The sequence below is a fragment of the Mobula birostris genome, chromosome 1 (genome assembly GCF_030028105.1).
Source record: "Mobula birostris isolate sMobBir1 chromosome 1, sMobBir1.hap1, whole genome shotgun sequence".
Classification (NCBI taxonomy): domain Eukaryota; kingdom Metazoa; phylum Chordata; class Chondrichthyes; order Myliobatiformes; family Myliobatidae; genus Mobula; species Mobula birostris.
This window is the reverse complement of record NC_092370.1, coordinates 184,657,112-184,674,152: the sequence shown is the minus strand read 5'-3', so window position 1 is coordinate 184,674,152 and position 17,041 is coordinate 184,657,112. Positions and strand designations below refer to the sequence as shown.

The 17,041-nt window shown below is 40.7% G+C and overlaps 1 protein-coding gene across 3 annotated transcripts in view; it reads right to left on the bottom strand.

The window, feature by feature from the left end:
• The window catches only part of g2e3 (G2/M-phase specific E3 ubiquitin protein ligase), an 80,461-nt gene extending 65,353 nt beyond the window's left edge, over positions 1-15,108 (bottom strand). For 2 of the 3 annotated variants that reach the window (XM_072267186.1, XM_072267200.1), the window contains exon 1: positions 1,164-1,240. Coding sequence is in view for 1 of the 3 variants with exons in the window: in XM_072267185.1 (XP_072123286.1) it covers positions 1,164-1,240; positions 14,990-15,006 (94 nt within the window). In the remaining 2 variants the exon portion in view is untranslated. Of the gene's footprint in view, positions 1-1,163; positions 1,241-14,989 lie in introns of those variants that run through there. The other variant, XM_072267185.1, reaches the window with a different exon arrangement.
• Positions 15,109-17,041: the final 1,933 nt, after the last annotated feature.

The following is a 17,041-nucleotide window of genomic DNA, read 5'->3' as shown; positions in this document are numbered from 1 at the left end:
AGAAGCAATTACCATTAACTTATATGGGAAAAATTTTTGAGCATTCCAAGACCCAAAAATAACCTACCAAATCAAACCAAATAACACATAATACCTAAAATAACACTAACATGTAGTAGAAGCAGGAATGATATGATAAATACAAAGCCTTTATGAAGTAGAAATAACAGAGGCAAATTCAACGCATGCACAATGTCTTTATTTTGTTCACCACGATTGAAACACTTAATTACGTCTCGCTGCTTGGGGCGCTCAGCTCCGCTCCTCTCGGGGCACTGCGCTCAGCTCTGCTCCGCTCGGGGCGCTGCGCTGCGCTCAGCTCAGCTCCGCTCGGGGCGCTGCATTCAGATCCGCTCCTCTCTGCTCGGGGCGCTCCGCTCCGCTCGGGGCGCTGCGCTCAGCTCTGCTCCGCTCCACTCGGGGCGCTGCGCTCAGCTCGGGGCGCTGCGCTCAGCTCCGCTCGGGGCGCTGCGCTCCGCTCCGCTCGGGGCGCTGCGCTCCGCTCCGCTCGGGGCGCTGCGCTCCGCTCCGCTCTGCTCCGGGTACGCGCTACCTCTATAATGGCTCACTGCAAAACAAACGCTGAACGCTATTTTCGCGTTTCGCCTTTTTTCATAAAAGCGAAAATCCTCTTCAGATTTCTTTCGGTTAGCGAAAACAGGTACTAATGTAGGTCTTTCGTAAAAGCGAAGTGGCGTAAAGCGAACTTTCATAAAGCGGGGGATACCTGTATCTGCGTAATAGTCTTTTGGAAAGCAATCATCCAGGACACCCTATCCCTCTCAGATTTTGAATTCCCCTATCATTTAGATTTTGTGCTTCATTTTTCATGCCAACATAAAAATACTCTCCAGAGTGTCCCACAGCATATTCTCACCGCCAGATCTTTGTTCACTCACTTAACTCAGCTCTACAGCACCCGAGGTCTGAAACTTAGTTTCCCACTCAGCTTTGTATCACCAGTAACTGAACCAATTTATCATATCTTAACCTGATCATTGAAAATACATTTATGGAAAAACTCCTCCTCTATGAAGGCCACTTAAGAACCTCAAGGCTTAAAGATATTGCTCCAACTATTTGATGATTTCCAATACTACCTATCAATTTTGAGATAGAAATAAAAAAATGAAGATAGTAGGTTCAATATCAGCAATACTCACGAGGATTTTGTATCAGCTGCTGCTGCTGTTCTGCCTTTGTAACATAGTTAAATGTAGTTCTGGATTTAGAAATCTTCCTAGATAAAAAAAAAGATATAAATAATTATGAATCGACAAAATAAAGATTATACACCTACCTGAATAAAAACCTCTAAGAAGAGAGGGACATAAAAAAGTGATAAAGTAGAATGACACGACCATGGCTAACAAGAAAACTCACAGCCAGCACATAAGCCAAAGAGAGAGCATATAACGGAGCAAAAATTAGAGGAACGTTAGAGGATTGGAAAGATTTTAAAAACCAACAGAAGGCAAATAAAAAGGCATTAAAGTAAAGATGGAATACAAAAAAAAGCTAGTCAATAATATTAAAGAGGATACCAAATTTCTTTTTTAAAGTGTAAAAAAGAGGTGAGAGTGGATATCAGACTGCTGGAAAATGATGCTGGGGAGGTAGTAATGGGGGACAACGAAATGGCAGACGAACTGAATAGTGTTCTGCATCAGTCTTCACTATGGAAGACACGAGCAGTATGGCAGAAGTTCCAGGTGTCGAGCGCATGAAGTGCATCAGGTTACCATAACTAGAGAAATGATTCTTGGGAAACTGAAAGAACTTAATGTAGATAAGTCACCTAGTCTAGATAATGTACAAAACAGAGTTCTATAAGAGGTGGCTGAAGGATTGTGGAGGCATTAGTAATGATCTTTCAAGAAACAGTAGATTCTGGAATGGTTCTGGAAGACTGGAAAATTGCAATGTCACTCCACTCTTCAAGGGAGAGAGGTAGAAGAAAGGAAACTGTAGGCCAGTTTGTCTGATCTCAGTGGTTGGGAAGATACTGGAATTGATCATTTAGGATGAGGTCTCAGGGTACTTGGCGCACAGGATAAAATAGGCCACAGTCAGCATGGTTTCCTCAAGGGCAAATCCTGCCTGACAAATCTGTTGGAATTCTTTGAAGAAATAACAAGCAGGATAGATAAAGGAGAATCGCTTGATGTTGTGTACTTGGGTTTTCAGAAGGCCTTTGACAAGACCCTACACACAATGTTGCTTAACAAGCTACGAGCCCATGGTACACAGGAAAGATTCTAGCATTGATAAAGCAGTGGCTGATTGACAGGAGACAAGCAGTGGGACTAAGGGGAGCCTTTTCTGGCTGGCTGCTGGTGACTAGTGATGTTCCACAGCAGTCTGTGTTGGGTCAGATTCTTTTTACATTATATTTCAAAGATTTGGACAATGGAATTGATGGTTTTATTGAAAAATTTGCAGATGATATGAAGATGGGTGGAGGGGAGGCTACAAAAGGTCTTGACATATTAGGAGAATGGGCAAAGAAATGGCAGATCGAAAACAGTGTCAGAAAGTATATGGTCATGCACTTTGGTAGAAGAAAGAAAAGTGTAGACTATTTTCTAAATAGAGAAATATAAAAAAAAACTGAGGTGCAAGGGTACTCGGGAGTCCTTGTGCAAGATTTCCTAAAGGTTAATTTGCAGGTTGAATCTGTGGTGAGGAAGGCAAATGCAATGTAAGCATTAATTGCAAGAGGACTAGAATATAAAAGCAAGGATGTAATGTTGGAACTTTATAAAGCACTGGTGAGGCCTCATTTACAGTATTGTGCACAGTTCTGGGTCCCTTACATTAGACAGGTTGTGCTGAGACTGGAGAGGGTTCAAAGGTTCATAAAAATGACTCCAGGATCGAATGGCTTGTCATATGAAGAGCGTTTGATGGCTCTGGGCCTATATTCAGTAGAATTCAGAATGAGGGGTGACCTCATTGAAACCTATCGAATGGTGAAAAGCCTTGATAAAGTGGATGTGGATAGGATGTTTCCCAAGGTGGGAGAGTCTAAGATTAGAGGACACAGCCTCAGAATAGAGGAGCATCCTTTTAGAATAGAGTTGAGGAATTCCTTCAATAGAAGTGGTAAATCTGTGGAATTCTTCACCACAGGCAGCTGTGGAGGCCAAGTCTTTATGTATATTTAAGGCAGAGGTTGATAAATTCTTGATTGGGCATGAAGGGATATGGGGAAAAGACAGTAGATTGGGGCTGTGATGAAAATTGGATCAGTCGTGATGAAATGGCAGAGCAGACGATATAGGCCAAATGGCCGAATTCTGCTCCTGTATCTTATGACCCTATAGGTTATTCTAATAGGGTTAGATGAAGAATGATGAGATTTCTAAGATTGTAAACACTGGCATGGACCTCGTCTACTCTGATTCCAAGTTGGATATATTAGATTCCCATTTAACTTCTCACTGACATATTATAAGCTTCCTCTTTGTCTAAGTTTTTGGTCACCTGGTTTCAAAGTGGCACAGTATAAAATTCTGATTTGAGAACTAACTTCTTTGAAGTGCACTAGGATTTTTGCTTCAATATATTAAAGGTTATGCAGTAATGTAAACACTGGAGTGCAAAAAATATCAATCAAGATTGAATCTGATTCAGTAAGTCCTCAAAAGGTTGGCAGAAAGCAGAATTCTCTTCCTTATTTGCGGTGCCTTGTGAAAGTATTCAACCCCCAACCCTATGTTCACATAAAACAGTATTACAACAGGGATTTTGATCAATTCAACTGAGATTTTTTAAAATTGTGAATCAGATGCTCCTTTCTTCACAGCAGAGCGCCCCCCCCAAAAAAAACAGAGAAAACTGTAAAGCTTGAAAAACTAAATCGTAATATCAGCAGTTCAAAGTATTCATCTCCCTTTGTTCAGTACTTAGTTGAACTACTTCTTGTAGCTATTACAGTCTTTTTGGATAAGTCTCTGCACATCTTCATGGAACAAGATTTGCCCATTCCTCCTTGCAAAATTGTTCAAGCTGGGCTAATTTTCAGGTTAGTTGGGGAGTAGCAGTGGAGGGCAATCTTGAAATCTTGAAAACCATTTGGGTTAAGGTCAGGACCTTGACTGGGCCAGTCAAGGGCATCAGTTTTCTTCATTTGAAGGCACTCTACGGCCGCTCTGGCAGTGTGCTTTAGGTCATCATCCTACTGAAAGATGAACTTCCTCTCCAATTTAAGCACTCTGGCAGAGGCTAGCAGGCTTTTAATCCAGTATCTCTCTATATTTAGCAGCATTCATCTTTCCATCAAACCTGACCAAATTTCCAATCCCCCCCCCCCCACCGCTGAAAAGCAGCCCCATAGCCTGATGCTACCTCCACCATACTTTACAGCAGGGATGGTGTTACCTGCCTGAAGCGCCACATGTACAGCTGAGCGTTAAGGCTAAAAAATTCTACTTTAGTCTCATGCGACCACAAGACATTCTTCCACATCTTTACAGCAATCTTCTAAGCGATGCTTTGCAGTCTTTATGGGCAAGGATATGCTTTTTTTTTAAAAGAAAAGCCAGGGTTTCTTCCTTGCCAGTCTTCCATAAATAAGTATGTGAAAATAGTTGTGGGGATTGAACACTTTTTCAAGGCACTGTACATCAATAGCAGAGCTCAATTTCAGTTAGTCAAAGTATAATAATTAAAATGTGTTCAGCTATACAAAGAAAGGACAGAGCAAATTGATGAACCAATCTAGATACTTCCCTGCAATTTCTCAATTTGCAATTTAGACTACTTTGGTTGTGTTTTGTAAGTTATCCTATCTTATAAATGGATTTTCCTATCCATAGTTTCCCAAACCGATGCTCAAAGCCAGCAGGAAAAGATCAATATAATTATTGACCGGTAAGATGCTGCAATATATTCATGGACATCTTTCTAATTGTAGGAATTTTATTTTATTGTTGTGGCTCCTTTGTGAAATTATTTATTGTCGGTGCTATGTTGTTAAGTGCCAAAACAAAATAAGTCTTAGAATACTTCAAAAGGTACATTTTTCCCTTTCTTAAAAATGGGACTGTGTCTACAATTAAAGCAACAAATCTAGTTGTTTAACAAAACTGCTGACAGCTGAACTAGACATCAAATTTAACAGCTAATATGCAAAACACAGTAAACCATTTATTTATATTTACACATATGAGTAATTGCTAGCTATTTAAAGCAGACCCGGTTTCTCTTCAAAAAAAAATCTTGAAAATAGCACTATTCTATTGATCAAATTGTAGCAAAGTTATTTGAAAAGTTCATCGCTCACATACCAAGGTTCCTTCTGGGAGTTCCAAAGGTCTGTTTCTACTTACTTTAATGCAAATTTATTTAGTTCATATCTTTCGATTTGTCCTATGCGAGATATACATTGTTCCATCTATTGATACAAGAATTTTTTGGGCTGGAGTTATCAAAGGGTTACAGAGAACAGCTGAAGCAGCAGTGTTTGCACAATGCAACAGCAGGATATCTATTTATTTATTGAGACACAGTGTGGGACAGGCCCTTCTGGCCCATTGAGCCATGCCACCCAGCAATCCCCCGATTTAATCCATGGGACAATTTATAATGACCTGTAGGTCTTTGGACTGTGGGGAGGAAGAGGAGTACCAGAAGGAAACCCATGAGGTTACAGGGAGAACATACGTCATCTTTACAGGCAGTGGCAGGAATTGAACCCGTGTCGCTTATACTGTAAAGCGTTGTGCTAACCACTACGCTACCGTGCCCACATGAAGCCAAGATCAATCCAGCAACTCCAAATTAATTCCCTAGCTCTTTAGCTACAGTTGAAAAACCTAGTTACAAGCCCAACCTGTAGACAGTAATAAACAATGTAATCATGGGGTGTTTCAATTGATCCAAGTTAGACATATACTGTATCTCCATTTAAATTACTACTGATGACAAATTATAAATCTCTTCTTTGCCCAAGCAGAGCATCAATCACTTACACTCGTCATTCAATCTCAACTCAATCTTCTTCTTACATCTTCTGGCTATAAGATATCCAGGCCAGACAGGCAGTGGCAAATCCTCTGAAACATCTCAGCAACTTTCCACTGCCTATAAATTCAGCAGTATGATGAAATATCACAGTACTTCACAGAAAAAATAAACAATTCTCAATGAGTTTGAAAATATCTGGAACAAAGCAGCCCACTTTATTGCTCTGCAAACTAGCGATTATTTCACTACAACTACATAGCTGTTACAATATACACATCCCAAAACAGTTACTCCAACAGTACCTTCCTAAGCCACAACCTACCATGCTTTTTATGCACACTTTGAAAGGGAGAATAAAACTCTCTTGTTCTGTGCAAATCCCTGCAGCATCCGGTCACCTTGTGATCTCTGTCTCGGAGGCCAACATCAGAACATTTTTCAAGAGGGTGAACCCTTGCAAGGCACCTGGCCCTGATGGTGTACCTAGTAGGGTTTGGAAAACCCGTGCCATACAACTGATGGAACTGTGCAGGACATCTTCAATCTTTCACTATTGCAGTCAGAGATTCTCACCTGCTTCAAAACGGTGACAATCATATCAGTACCCAAGAAGTTGAGGATGATCTGTCTCAACGACTATTGCCCAGTGGCACTCACATCTACAGTGGCTCGTCACGGCTAGCATCAATTCCTGCTTAAGCAAGTATCTGGATATCTGGACCAGCTACTTTTTGCCCATTGCCACAATAGGTCTACAGCAGATGCAATCTCAATGGCTCTCTACGCAGCCTTGGTAATACAGGTCCAGGTTGACCTTCTATAATCCGGCACTATTGGGACCTGAGAAGTGCCGGATTAGTGAAAATGCCAAATTACAGAAGGATCACATTAAGCAATAGCTAACCGCCTCATCATACCATTAAAATATAAAAAGATTCAAAGGTTCATTTAATGTCAGAGAAATGTATACAATATACATCCTGAAACCCCCAAGATCCCCCCCCCACTCCCCTCCCTCCTGTGCGTAAACAGCAGCGAGCAACAATCCCGCCTCCCCACCGGCAAAAAATAAAGTGCACCCACTACCAGCACTCAAGCGTGAGCTAAGCAATAGCAAGGACACAGACTTGCAGTTATCCCAAAGACTACATTGCACTCGCAGTTACTGAAGGAATCCTTGTTAGTCTCTTTTCCTCCACTTAGTAATATGCTTAAATTCAGCGGGTCACCACGTCTGATCTGAGGTTGTAGGCAGAAGAGAACAGAGCGCCGGCCAGGCGCCGCCGGAGGGCAGTGAGCGACTGCCGGCAGGCGGGTGAGAAGGCGGACCGTCCCAGCGCGCGCCAGCTCCCCTGCCGTTGGCGGGTGAGATGGGCGGGTGCCAGGAAGCCATGTCTCACGCAAATATTAAGAAATGCAGGAAAACAAGCAGGAATCGCTTGTCTGTGCTTACAAGAGTGTGCCAACACGTGATCAGATCTAGCGCAACCAAAACAATGAGCAGCAGATTGGTATGGTGGCCCGTAAAATTTGAAATTACAGTTGCACAGAAAATTTGAAATCAGTGCGGATTATTGAAGGAACTGGATTACAGGTAGTCGGATTAGTGAAGGTTGACCTGCACCTACATCAAGCTGCTGTCTATTGACTACAGCTCAGCGTTCAACACAATCATACCCTCTGTTCTAAGATCTGGGCCTCTATACCTTCCTCTGAAACTGGATCCTTGACTTCTTCACAGGGAGACCACAGTCTGCGCAGATCAGAAATAACATCTCCTCCTCACTGACAATTAACACTGGCACACCTCAAGGATGCATGCTTAGCCCACTGCTCTACTCTCTCTACACCATCAATTGTGTGTCTAGGCACAGCTCAAAACCATCTATAAATTTGTTGACAACACAAATACGTTGGCAGTATTTCAGACATTTTACAAGGAGGCATATAGGAGTGAGACAGACCAGCTGGTTGAGAGGTGTCACAGCAACAACCTCGTAGTCGATGTCAGTAAGACTAAGGAATTGACTGTGGACTTCAGGAGGGGCAAGTTGGGAACACACAAGAGTCCTTATCGAAGGATCAGCAATGGAAAGGGTGAGCAGTTTCAAGTTCCTGGCTGTCCACATCTGAGGACCTATCCTGGACCCAGTATATTGATGCAATTACAAAGGCGGCATGATGGCATCTATATTTCATTCGGAGTTTGAGGAGAATTGGTATGTCACCACCAAAGGCACTCGCAAATTTCTACAGATGTATTGTGGAGAGCATTTCAACTGGTTGCATCACCGTCTGGTATGGAGGGGCTGTTGCACAGGATTGGAAAAAGCTCAGCCAGCTCCATCATGGACGCTGGCCTCCTCAGCATCCAGGACATATTCAAAAGGCAAAGCCTCAAAAAGGCAGCATGCATCACTAAGGACCCCTATCACCCCGTAGATGTCTTCTTCACATTGCTATCATCAAAAAGGTGGGTGACAGGAGCCTGAAGACACACACTCAACATTTTAGGAGCAACTTCTTCCCCTCTGCCTTCAGATTTCTGAATGGACAATGAAACCATGAACATATCCTCACTATTTTTCCTCTCTCTTTTTGCACTACTTATTATGTAAATACTTATTGTAATTTAGTTTTTATTATTATGCATTGAAATATATTGCTGCTGCAAATCAACAAATTTCACAAAAACATGCCAGTGATATTAAACCTGATTTTGATTCGGAAAAGGGCAAGGACTTCAGGTGCATGGGAGCAGTACCACTCGGAGGTTTCCCTCCAACTCTCACAACATCTTGACAGGAAAAATTCAGACCAGTCCTTCATCATTACCCAAATTTAAGAGACATGATCCCCAGTAATACTGCAGAGGCACCATGAAGAGATATAGCAGCTCACTACCAGCTTCTCAAAGAAAACCAAGGACAAACAATGCACACTAGCTTGACAGTTGTGCCCCATGTTGCCATACCCTGTGAGGTTAACAGATCACCAAAAGAAAATTCGCAATACTAGTCAGAAGAATGATCAAAAGCAGTATTTTATGAAAACAAAATCCTATTTCCATAATCTTGGCAACACTGGCAAACTTAATCTTAATTTTCCCAGGAAGGTGGTGGCAAGCAGCCTTCAGCAGCCCACTTAGCCTTTGTAATAAAGGAAATCACACAATGCTTTTGGGTAGGATGTTTCATGATTCACATCCCATGAAATGAAGGACCAATGATACATTTCCAAGGAAGGATCTTGGGAGGGGAACCTGCAGGTGGTGGAGCTAACCATGTCTACTTGGTAGTAGAGGTCATTGGTTTGAAATGAGCTGTTAGAGTACTCAGCAATTAACTGTGTGCATTTTGTAAAGGCACACCCTGTACTGGAGTGGAGGCAATGAACATCAAGGTTGATGTATGGGATGCCAATTAAACAGACTGTCAGTAGTTAGACACACTGTTATTAAAGATAGTCACTAGCTGACATGCTTGTGACATGAATATTCCTTGCCACAAATCAGCTCACATCTGAATACTGCTGGGCTCTAACTACATGCAGCATGAAAAAACAAACTGAACAACACTGAACATTCATCAGCCAACCATCAACAAAGATTGCAACTTCTGACCTTATAGCAGTCATGTGGGGTGGGGATGGCCAATGAAGAAACCTTTCCCAAGGAATTCCTAGAGTGATATTCCATGGCTAAGATTATAGATCTCTGAATACCATGACTCTAACCATTCGAGTGTTTCCTGTTGATGGCACATTCAGCCAGATGCCATCTTCATGTCAAAGAGAATTGCTCACAATTTAACACGGATTTCTTTGCCCTTAGAAATGGGGGATCCAATTTATGAATCCAACACAAAAATATTTATCATTTTATATTCACTACACAGTAATTTCATTTGAATATTTAGCCTTATTTTATGGACATTTGCTTGACAAAGTGTGCAAGCTAACTTGAGAATAAACTTGGACTTCACATAAGTGCCACTTTCCAAAGCCAGAATCTGCCAATTACTGGATAGTTACAGTTGCAAGAAAAAAAATTGTGAACCCCTTGCATTTACCAGGTTTTCTTCAATAATTACTCATAAAATATGGTCCGATCTTCATCTAATTCATAATAATAGATAAACACAATCTATCTAACCTAATAACACCCAAACAATTATACTTCTTCTTGTCAATATTGAGTACATCATTTAAACATCACAGTCTAGGTTCAAAAGAGTATGTGAACCTCTTTTCAAAAGTTTTTTGGAGTCAGGTGTTCCAATCAATGCGATGAGATTGGAAGTGTGGGTTGTAGAGCTGCCCTGCCCTATAAAAAAGACACACCAAGTCAGATTAATGACAGAGCCTTCTCTTCTCAAGAAAGATCTGTTTATGTACACCATGCCTTGACCAAAACAACTTTCACAGGACCCAAGAACTGTAGAGCTGCGTGAAGCAGGAAAAGGCTACAAAAGCATTTCTAAAGACCTGAGCGTTCATTTGTCCACAGTAAGAGAAATTATCTACAAATAGAGGAAATTCAGTACCGTTGCTACTCTCCCTAGGAGTGGCCGTCCTGCAAAGATAACACATGCAGTCCTGCAGGAGGTGAGAAAGAACCTAAGGGTAACAGCAAAAGACCTGCAGGTATCTCTAGAACTAGCTAAAAAAACTGTTCATGTGTCCACTAGAAGAAAAACACTGAACAAGAATGTTGTACACGGAGACACCATGGAGGAAACACTGCTCACCAAGAGAAAACATTGCTGCACATCTCAAGGTTGCAAAAGACCACCTGGATGTTCTACAATGCTTTGGGGACAATATTCTGTGTACAGATGAGACAGAAGTTGAAATTTTTGGCAGAAATGCACACTGCTACATTTGGAGGAAAACGGGCACTGCATACCAACACCAATACCTCATCTCAACTATGAAGTATAGTGGAAGGAGCATCGTGGTTTGGGGCTGCTTTGCAGCCTCAGGGCCTGGACAGCTTGCAATCATTGAGGGAATGTTAGGGAAGCTTAATAGAAGTTGGATAATGCAATAAGACAATGATCCAAAAGACAAGAGTAAATCAACAACAGAATAATTTTTTTAAAAAAAGATGTTTTGGAATGGCTGAGTGAAAGTCCAGACCTTAACCCAATTGAGAAGATGTAGCTTGACCTGAAGAGGACTGTTCATTCAAGGTATCCCAAAAATATTGTGAACTGAAACAGTTTTGAATGGAGGAATGGTCTAAAATTCCTCCTCATTGTTGTGTAAGTCTGATCAGCAGCTACAAGAAACATTTGGTGGAGGTTATTGTTGCTAAATGTGGTTCTACCAGTTATTAAATACTAGGGTTCACGTATTTTTTCCAGCCTGGACTGTGAATGATTAAACAATGTCTTCAATAAAGCCATGGAAAGTACAATTTGTTTCTATGTTATTAGTTTATACAGATTGTGTTTGTCTATTATTGTGCCTTAGATGAAGATACATTTTAAGAGTAATTAATACAGAAAACCAGGTAATTGCAAAGGGTCCACAAACTTTTTTCTTGCAAATACATGCATAAGTAACATTATGCCTGGCAAAGAAACGTAATATTACTTATCAAAGTCTATTAATAGCACACTAATCTTGGTGATGTTCCAGATCAAATTTAATCCAAAGTCCAAAGACATCTTGATTATTTAATGCTTATCATGCAAGAAGCAACTAACATTCAAGTAATTCAATACAAGTGAAACACTGCAAATTATTACCAAATCAAATATTTAAGATCGAAGTTCCTTATTAAACATTTTCAATTCCGCTTCCCTTTAAAATGTCTAGTATAAAAATTTTAGTTTCAATTTTTATTTTTCCACACTTCGAAATGGCCCCACTACAAAATCTATTATTAAAGATGGACACCACCAATGTAAGCTAACTTGCTAAATTTAATCCCTCATATTACTGATGAAATTGTGGTTCTTTAGCTAAACAGCTTTTTCAGCCTCTGGGAAATCAGCCAACATGATCTTCTCACTTCCTGCTCTAGAACTGGTTATGCCATGAACTCAATAACAAAATCAAAGTAACTAACAATAAGAACAGAACATTTATTGCTGAAGTGAAAAATAAATTATGCCACTACTTTGGTCTAATTATTCACGCACTTGAACAATCCTTGTCTAAATATCAGGTGTTTTGTACTCTCCATGTAAACCACAGAAAATCATCTAGTACAGTAAGATAATACACAATTCTCAGCTCATCATCTTTAATTGGCATCCTCTCTACAGACATTAGAAACCTACAAATCATAAACATTAAATCACCATGTAATATTCTGTTAAAATAAAATCTGGGGTATTAAAGCTACATTTTTTTCTGCAGCTCATCTGGTAATACCACAATGCAGCAAGAAAATGAACATAATGGTGTAAAATATTATTGCAAAGACAAGGTGAAAATCAAAACATGATTACAACATACAAGTAATAGGCAAGTTGAGGATTGTGTTGTTAACTACAGCTTCTGGGTCAAACTTTTTTAAAGAAACTGCAATCAATGCTTTGGCAATTTCTTGATACTGCTTTGAAAAATTTTACCATCTATATGTGTTGACCTTCTTAAGTAAAACAGCTGCTTCTTTATAAAAAAGATTGATGAAAGAATGTATAACAGAATCATTTTTTCTTAAAACCAATATTGACTGGTACCCCTTAGTTCTTCATGAGGATCAAAGTGGAAAATTCCCACAATACACAAGTCAAGAAAACAATGAAAAGTAATAGGAAAAAAAAATCTACCTCACTATGTCAAAAGTTTGTGCATAATTTTGAAGCACAAAGAACCTAAGCTGCGTGATATGTGCAACAAAATTAGCAAGGCTGGTGATTAGAGACAGTATCTGAAATTTTAAAACTGGAAGTCTGCAGCGGACAGCCTCCCACCACCAATTTCTAGTACTGAATTAAGTTCAGCATGCCTGTAATTTAACCCACTTTCTCTTTTGTATTTATGAATGCTAGCAATTTTCACAATAAAAATTCAAGAATTTCAGATTGCATAATGCATACATCCTCTGATATTAAATGGAACCATTTGAAAATATAATTTAGAAACAGCAGATTACACAGCAAGTTCAGGAACACAAATGTCAAAAAAAAAACAAGAGAGCCCACATGTGAATGAATAATTAGAAAAAAATGTAAATGATGGAAATCTAAAATAAAAGCAAAAAATGTCAGAAATAATCACCAGGTTAAGCCATATCTGTGGGAAGGCAAACCAACATCTGACAAAAGATTTTTAACCCCAAACACCGTTTCTCTTCCCACAGATGCAGCCTAATCTATTGAGAATTTCTAGCATTTTCTGATTGATGTCAAATAACACCACAACTTAAAGTGGAATATTAAAAAAAAATACAACAGGTCCTGGATGTTTTAAAAAAAAATCACCTTTATAAAATTTCAGGGTGGAGGAAAGGCCTTTCATACAAGAGTACAAGACAACTGTTGCAAGGGCCAACATTCCTTTACTATCATGAATGAAGATTGTAATATTTAATACAATACAGGTTTGGCAACTGGTAGGAAGAAACCTGTGATGATAAATGATATCATTTTATGATAATCAAATTACCCAAGAATATAGCACTAGCAGTTCTGAACTTTTAGAAAACAGATCTACATACAAAATGTTGTTTCCAGACAAAGCTTGACCTTGCATGCAAATCAAATACTTTAGGTGGAAACTTCAGAAATCTCAGTGGCTGATATAAAACCATCTACACCAAAATGAAATAATGCTTATGGTTATTACTGGGGCACGGAGAGAATGTTGAGTCAAAGAACAAAATGTAACACAACCATGGCCAGTTTAACAAAGGTAAATTGACTTCCTACAAGATTTAGATACTTGTAAACAGTCAATAATTGGAACAGTATACATAGGAGGCATAAGGGTGATGTTTTAGAGATTGATAAAATCATGAAGGGAACAGGTAAAGTGAATAAGCGGTTTTTACCCCACAGTAAGGAAGTTCAAAACTTGAGGGTACGTTTAAACTGACAGGAAAATATTTAAAAGGGGCACAAGTGGAAACTGTTTCCACACAGTGTGAGCATATATGGAATGTGCTGTAAGCGGAAGCAGTAGAGGCTGATACGATTACCACACTTTTGACAGGTACAGGAGTTGTAAAGGTTTGGAATATGAGTGTAACACGGGCAAATGGGACTAGCTCCGGTAGGTAACTGGGTCAACCTTGATGAGTTAGGGTGAGTTTCCGTGCTGTAATTGTTTCCATAACTCCAAATGATGTGATGCCTTAAGGTCAAACAATGGTGGGATAGTGACTGATACTGAGAAAAATAGCACAAGGTGAAGAAAAATGTAAACCAGAATCACGATGACAAACTCACTGGAAAAGATACAGATTATTTATTCATGAAAAGCACGCAGAATGGACTGTCACCTATGATTTAGGAATAAATCCCCTTAGTATGGGTACGCAGTTTTTAAACAACCTCTAGGAACACAATTAGACACGTCATTGGCTTTGAAACAGAAGGCAGGCTTCAGTTCTTCTTAAATCCTGAAAATAATTATACGAATCGCAATACAGGTTTGACAACTGGTCCGACGTCATGTCATCACCGGGACTGGGGGGCGGGGGGACAGAAGTATACCGGACGCCGTGTGTTACACCGAACTCTCAGGGCTACGGATTCCTACACTAACTGGGCACACCAGGTCTGCTGTTCCTCCTTCCATCCATCACACTCTCTCTCTCTATTCTTGCGTCTCTCTTTCCCTCTGCCTCCTTTTCCCATCCATGCCCACTCCTCTCTCTCTCTCTCCCTCCCCCCCCACTTCTCTCTCACCCCCCCCCCCTTCTCTCTCACGCACCGACCCACCCACATATCGGCGTCTGGGCCTCTCAGGCTCCGCTCTAACGCCCGTTTATCATTCCGATCCACATACGGCGATATGTAAGTATCCGCCCTCTACAGCTTAATCAGCGTAGGCAACTCACCGTCGAACCGGCTTCATGGCCTGGGCCCACCGCTTCAACAACAACCCTTCCCTCGTCCCTTTTGTTACTCTTAATGGCGCTCAGATTCAAATTCCCGGCTTCCGGCACACTCCCGGAAGTGATCCCCAACGTTCTGACCCGTAGCCGGGATAGTGATGTCATCCGTCAATCAGCCGCCCCTTCTGAGTGTCTTCCCGGGGCTTCTCCGCTCTGTGCAAGCTCACTTAGTTCTATTTCTTGAGCTTCCCTTAAATTTGGCGGCCCTCCGTTTACACGTTTCCCTGAAACTTGTAGGGTTCGCTGAACGTTTTATTTATGTTGCATCTATATAAAAAAGTAAATTTAAACTTTTTGGGGGTATTAATTGAAATGACATCCTATAATCTGGAAAATCAACCAATCCAGCATCATCAAAGCCAATCCAACATAATGTTTGACATCATTCTTCTTCCTCTGTGCAAGATCAAATTCCAATATCAGAATCTGGTTTAATATCACTGACGTATGTTGGGAAATTTGTTGAATTGCGGTACCTGTACAGCGCAATACGTAAGTATACTATAAGTTACAATAAGAAATATATATTTAAAAATAAATTAGTGCAAAAAGAGAGCAACAATAGTGAGGTGGTGTTCATGGGCCAATTCATTGTCCATTCAGAAATCTGATGACAGAGGGGAAGTAGCTGTTGCTAAAACATTGAGTGTGTCTCTTCAGACTCCTGTACCTCCTCTCTGATGGTATAATACGAAGGGAGCCTGTCCTGGGTGATAGGAGTCTATAATGATGGGTGCTGCCTTTTCGAGGATTCACCTTCTGAAGATATATTTGATGCAATCTCATTTTTAATTTGTTCTGTCTAGTGTTCCCCAATCATTTTCATTCCCTCCCTTCAACTTAGAACTTCCTTTCATGTCATTTTAACACTAACACTTTAAACCAACTCTACTCCCTCCTCCAATCCCCTGCAAAACACTGGTCACAGCACCGCTGCTGCTTCTTTCTGCATTGTTTTCCAGTCTCCCTTCCGTCTCGTCACCCCGAACATGGAAGTAATTCAGTTTGTTGCATCAGCGGAGGAAGTGGAAACACCCCTTCTGTCAGAAATTGCTAACAACTGTATTCAGCAGCAGGATCATTATAGAGGTCATAGAGCCATACAGCACGGAAGCAGACCACCAAGTCCATGCCAACCACCAAGCGCCCTCTGATCCTACAGTAATCTCATTTTGTTCTTCCCACATTCCCATCAACTCTTTACCATCTCTATGCTGACATTTTTTTTGATGGGTAGTGCCCCAAATCAGATACAATACCCTTGTGTCCTGAATGAGGACTTTGGACCCTAGATCTTCAGTTATAAAATCAAAGATGCTGAAGGCCTTTTAAACATCCTTTTTCATATGTCTTATCAACTTTAGATACTTAAATAGTCTGAAAGGTCTCTGTTTCTCCATCCTTTTCAAATTGAGCCATTTAATTAACTTCTCTCAACCTTCGAATCAAACTTAACTGCAATACAATTCTAGCAACACACATCAAAGTTGCTGGTGAACGCAGCAGGCCAGGCAGCATCTGTAGGAAGAGGTGCAGTCGACGTTTCAGGCCGAGGCCCTTCGTCAGGACTAACTGAAGGAAGAGTGAGTAAGGGATTTGAAAGTTGGAGGGCCCCCTACTCAAGCTACTCATGAACTTGAGCTCCAGCTGGCACCAGGAACCCCTGACTGTCCAGACAAGGAAAACTCCAGTGAGTGGCACTAAGAACATAAACAGTTTCTATTAATGCTTGCACTTTTGGAAGTGCTGAAGTGTAGCCAAATGCCCCTTCCAAGTGCGAATGAAAATATCCTATTTATCGAAAATATATTTTCCCCCTTCGAGCTTACCTTGAATTCTGCAGCTGAAGTAAGCAGCAAAGGGCTGGCGTTTCTCAGCAAAGATCCTGAGGAAAGGTTTTGGAGAGTGAGGAGACCCTGACAGACCCTCTTGTTTGTGTGCCCCCTGATGTTTGTCTGTTTGAGATTGGCTCAGTCCACTCTCATAACAAGTACA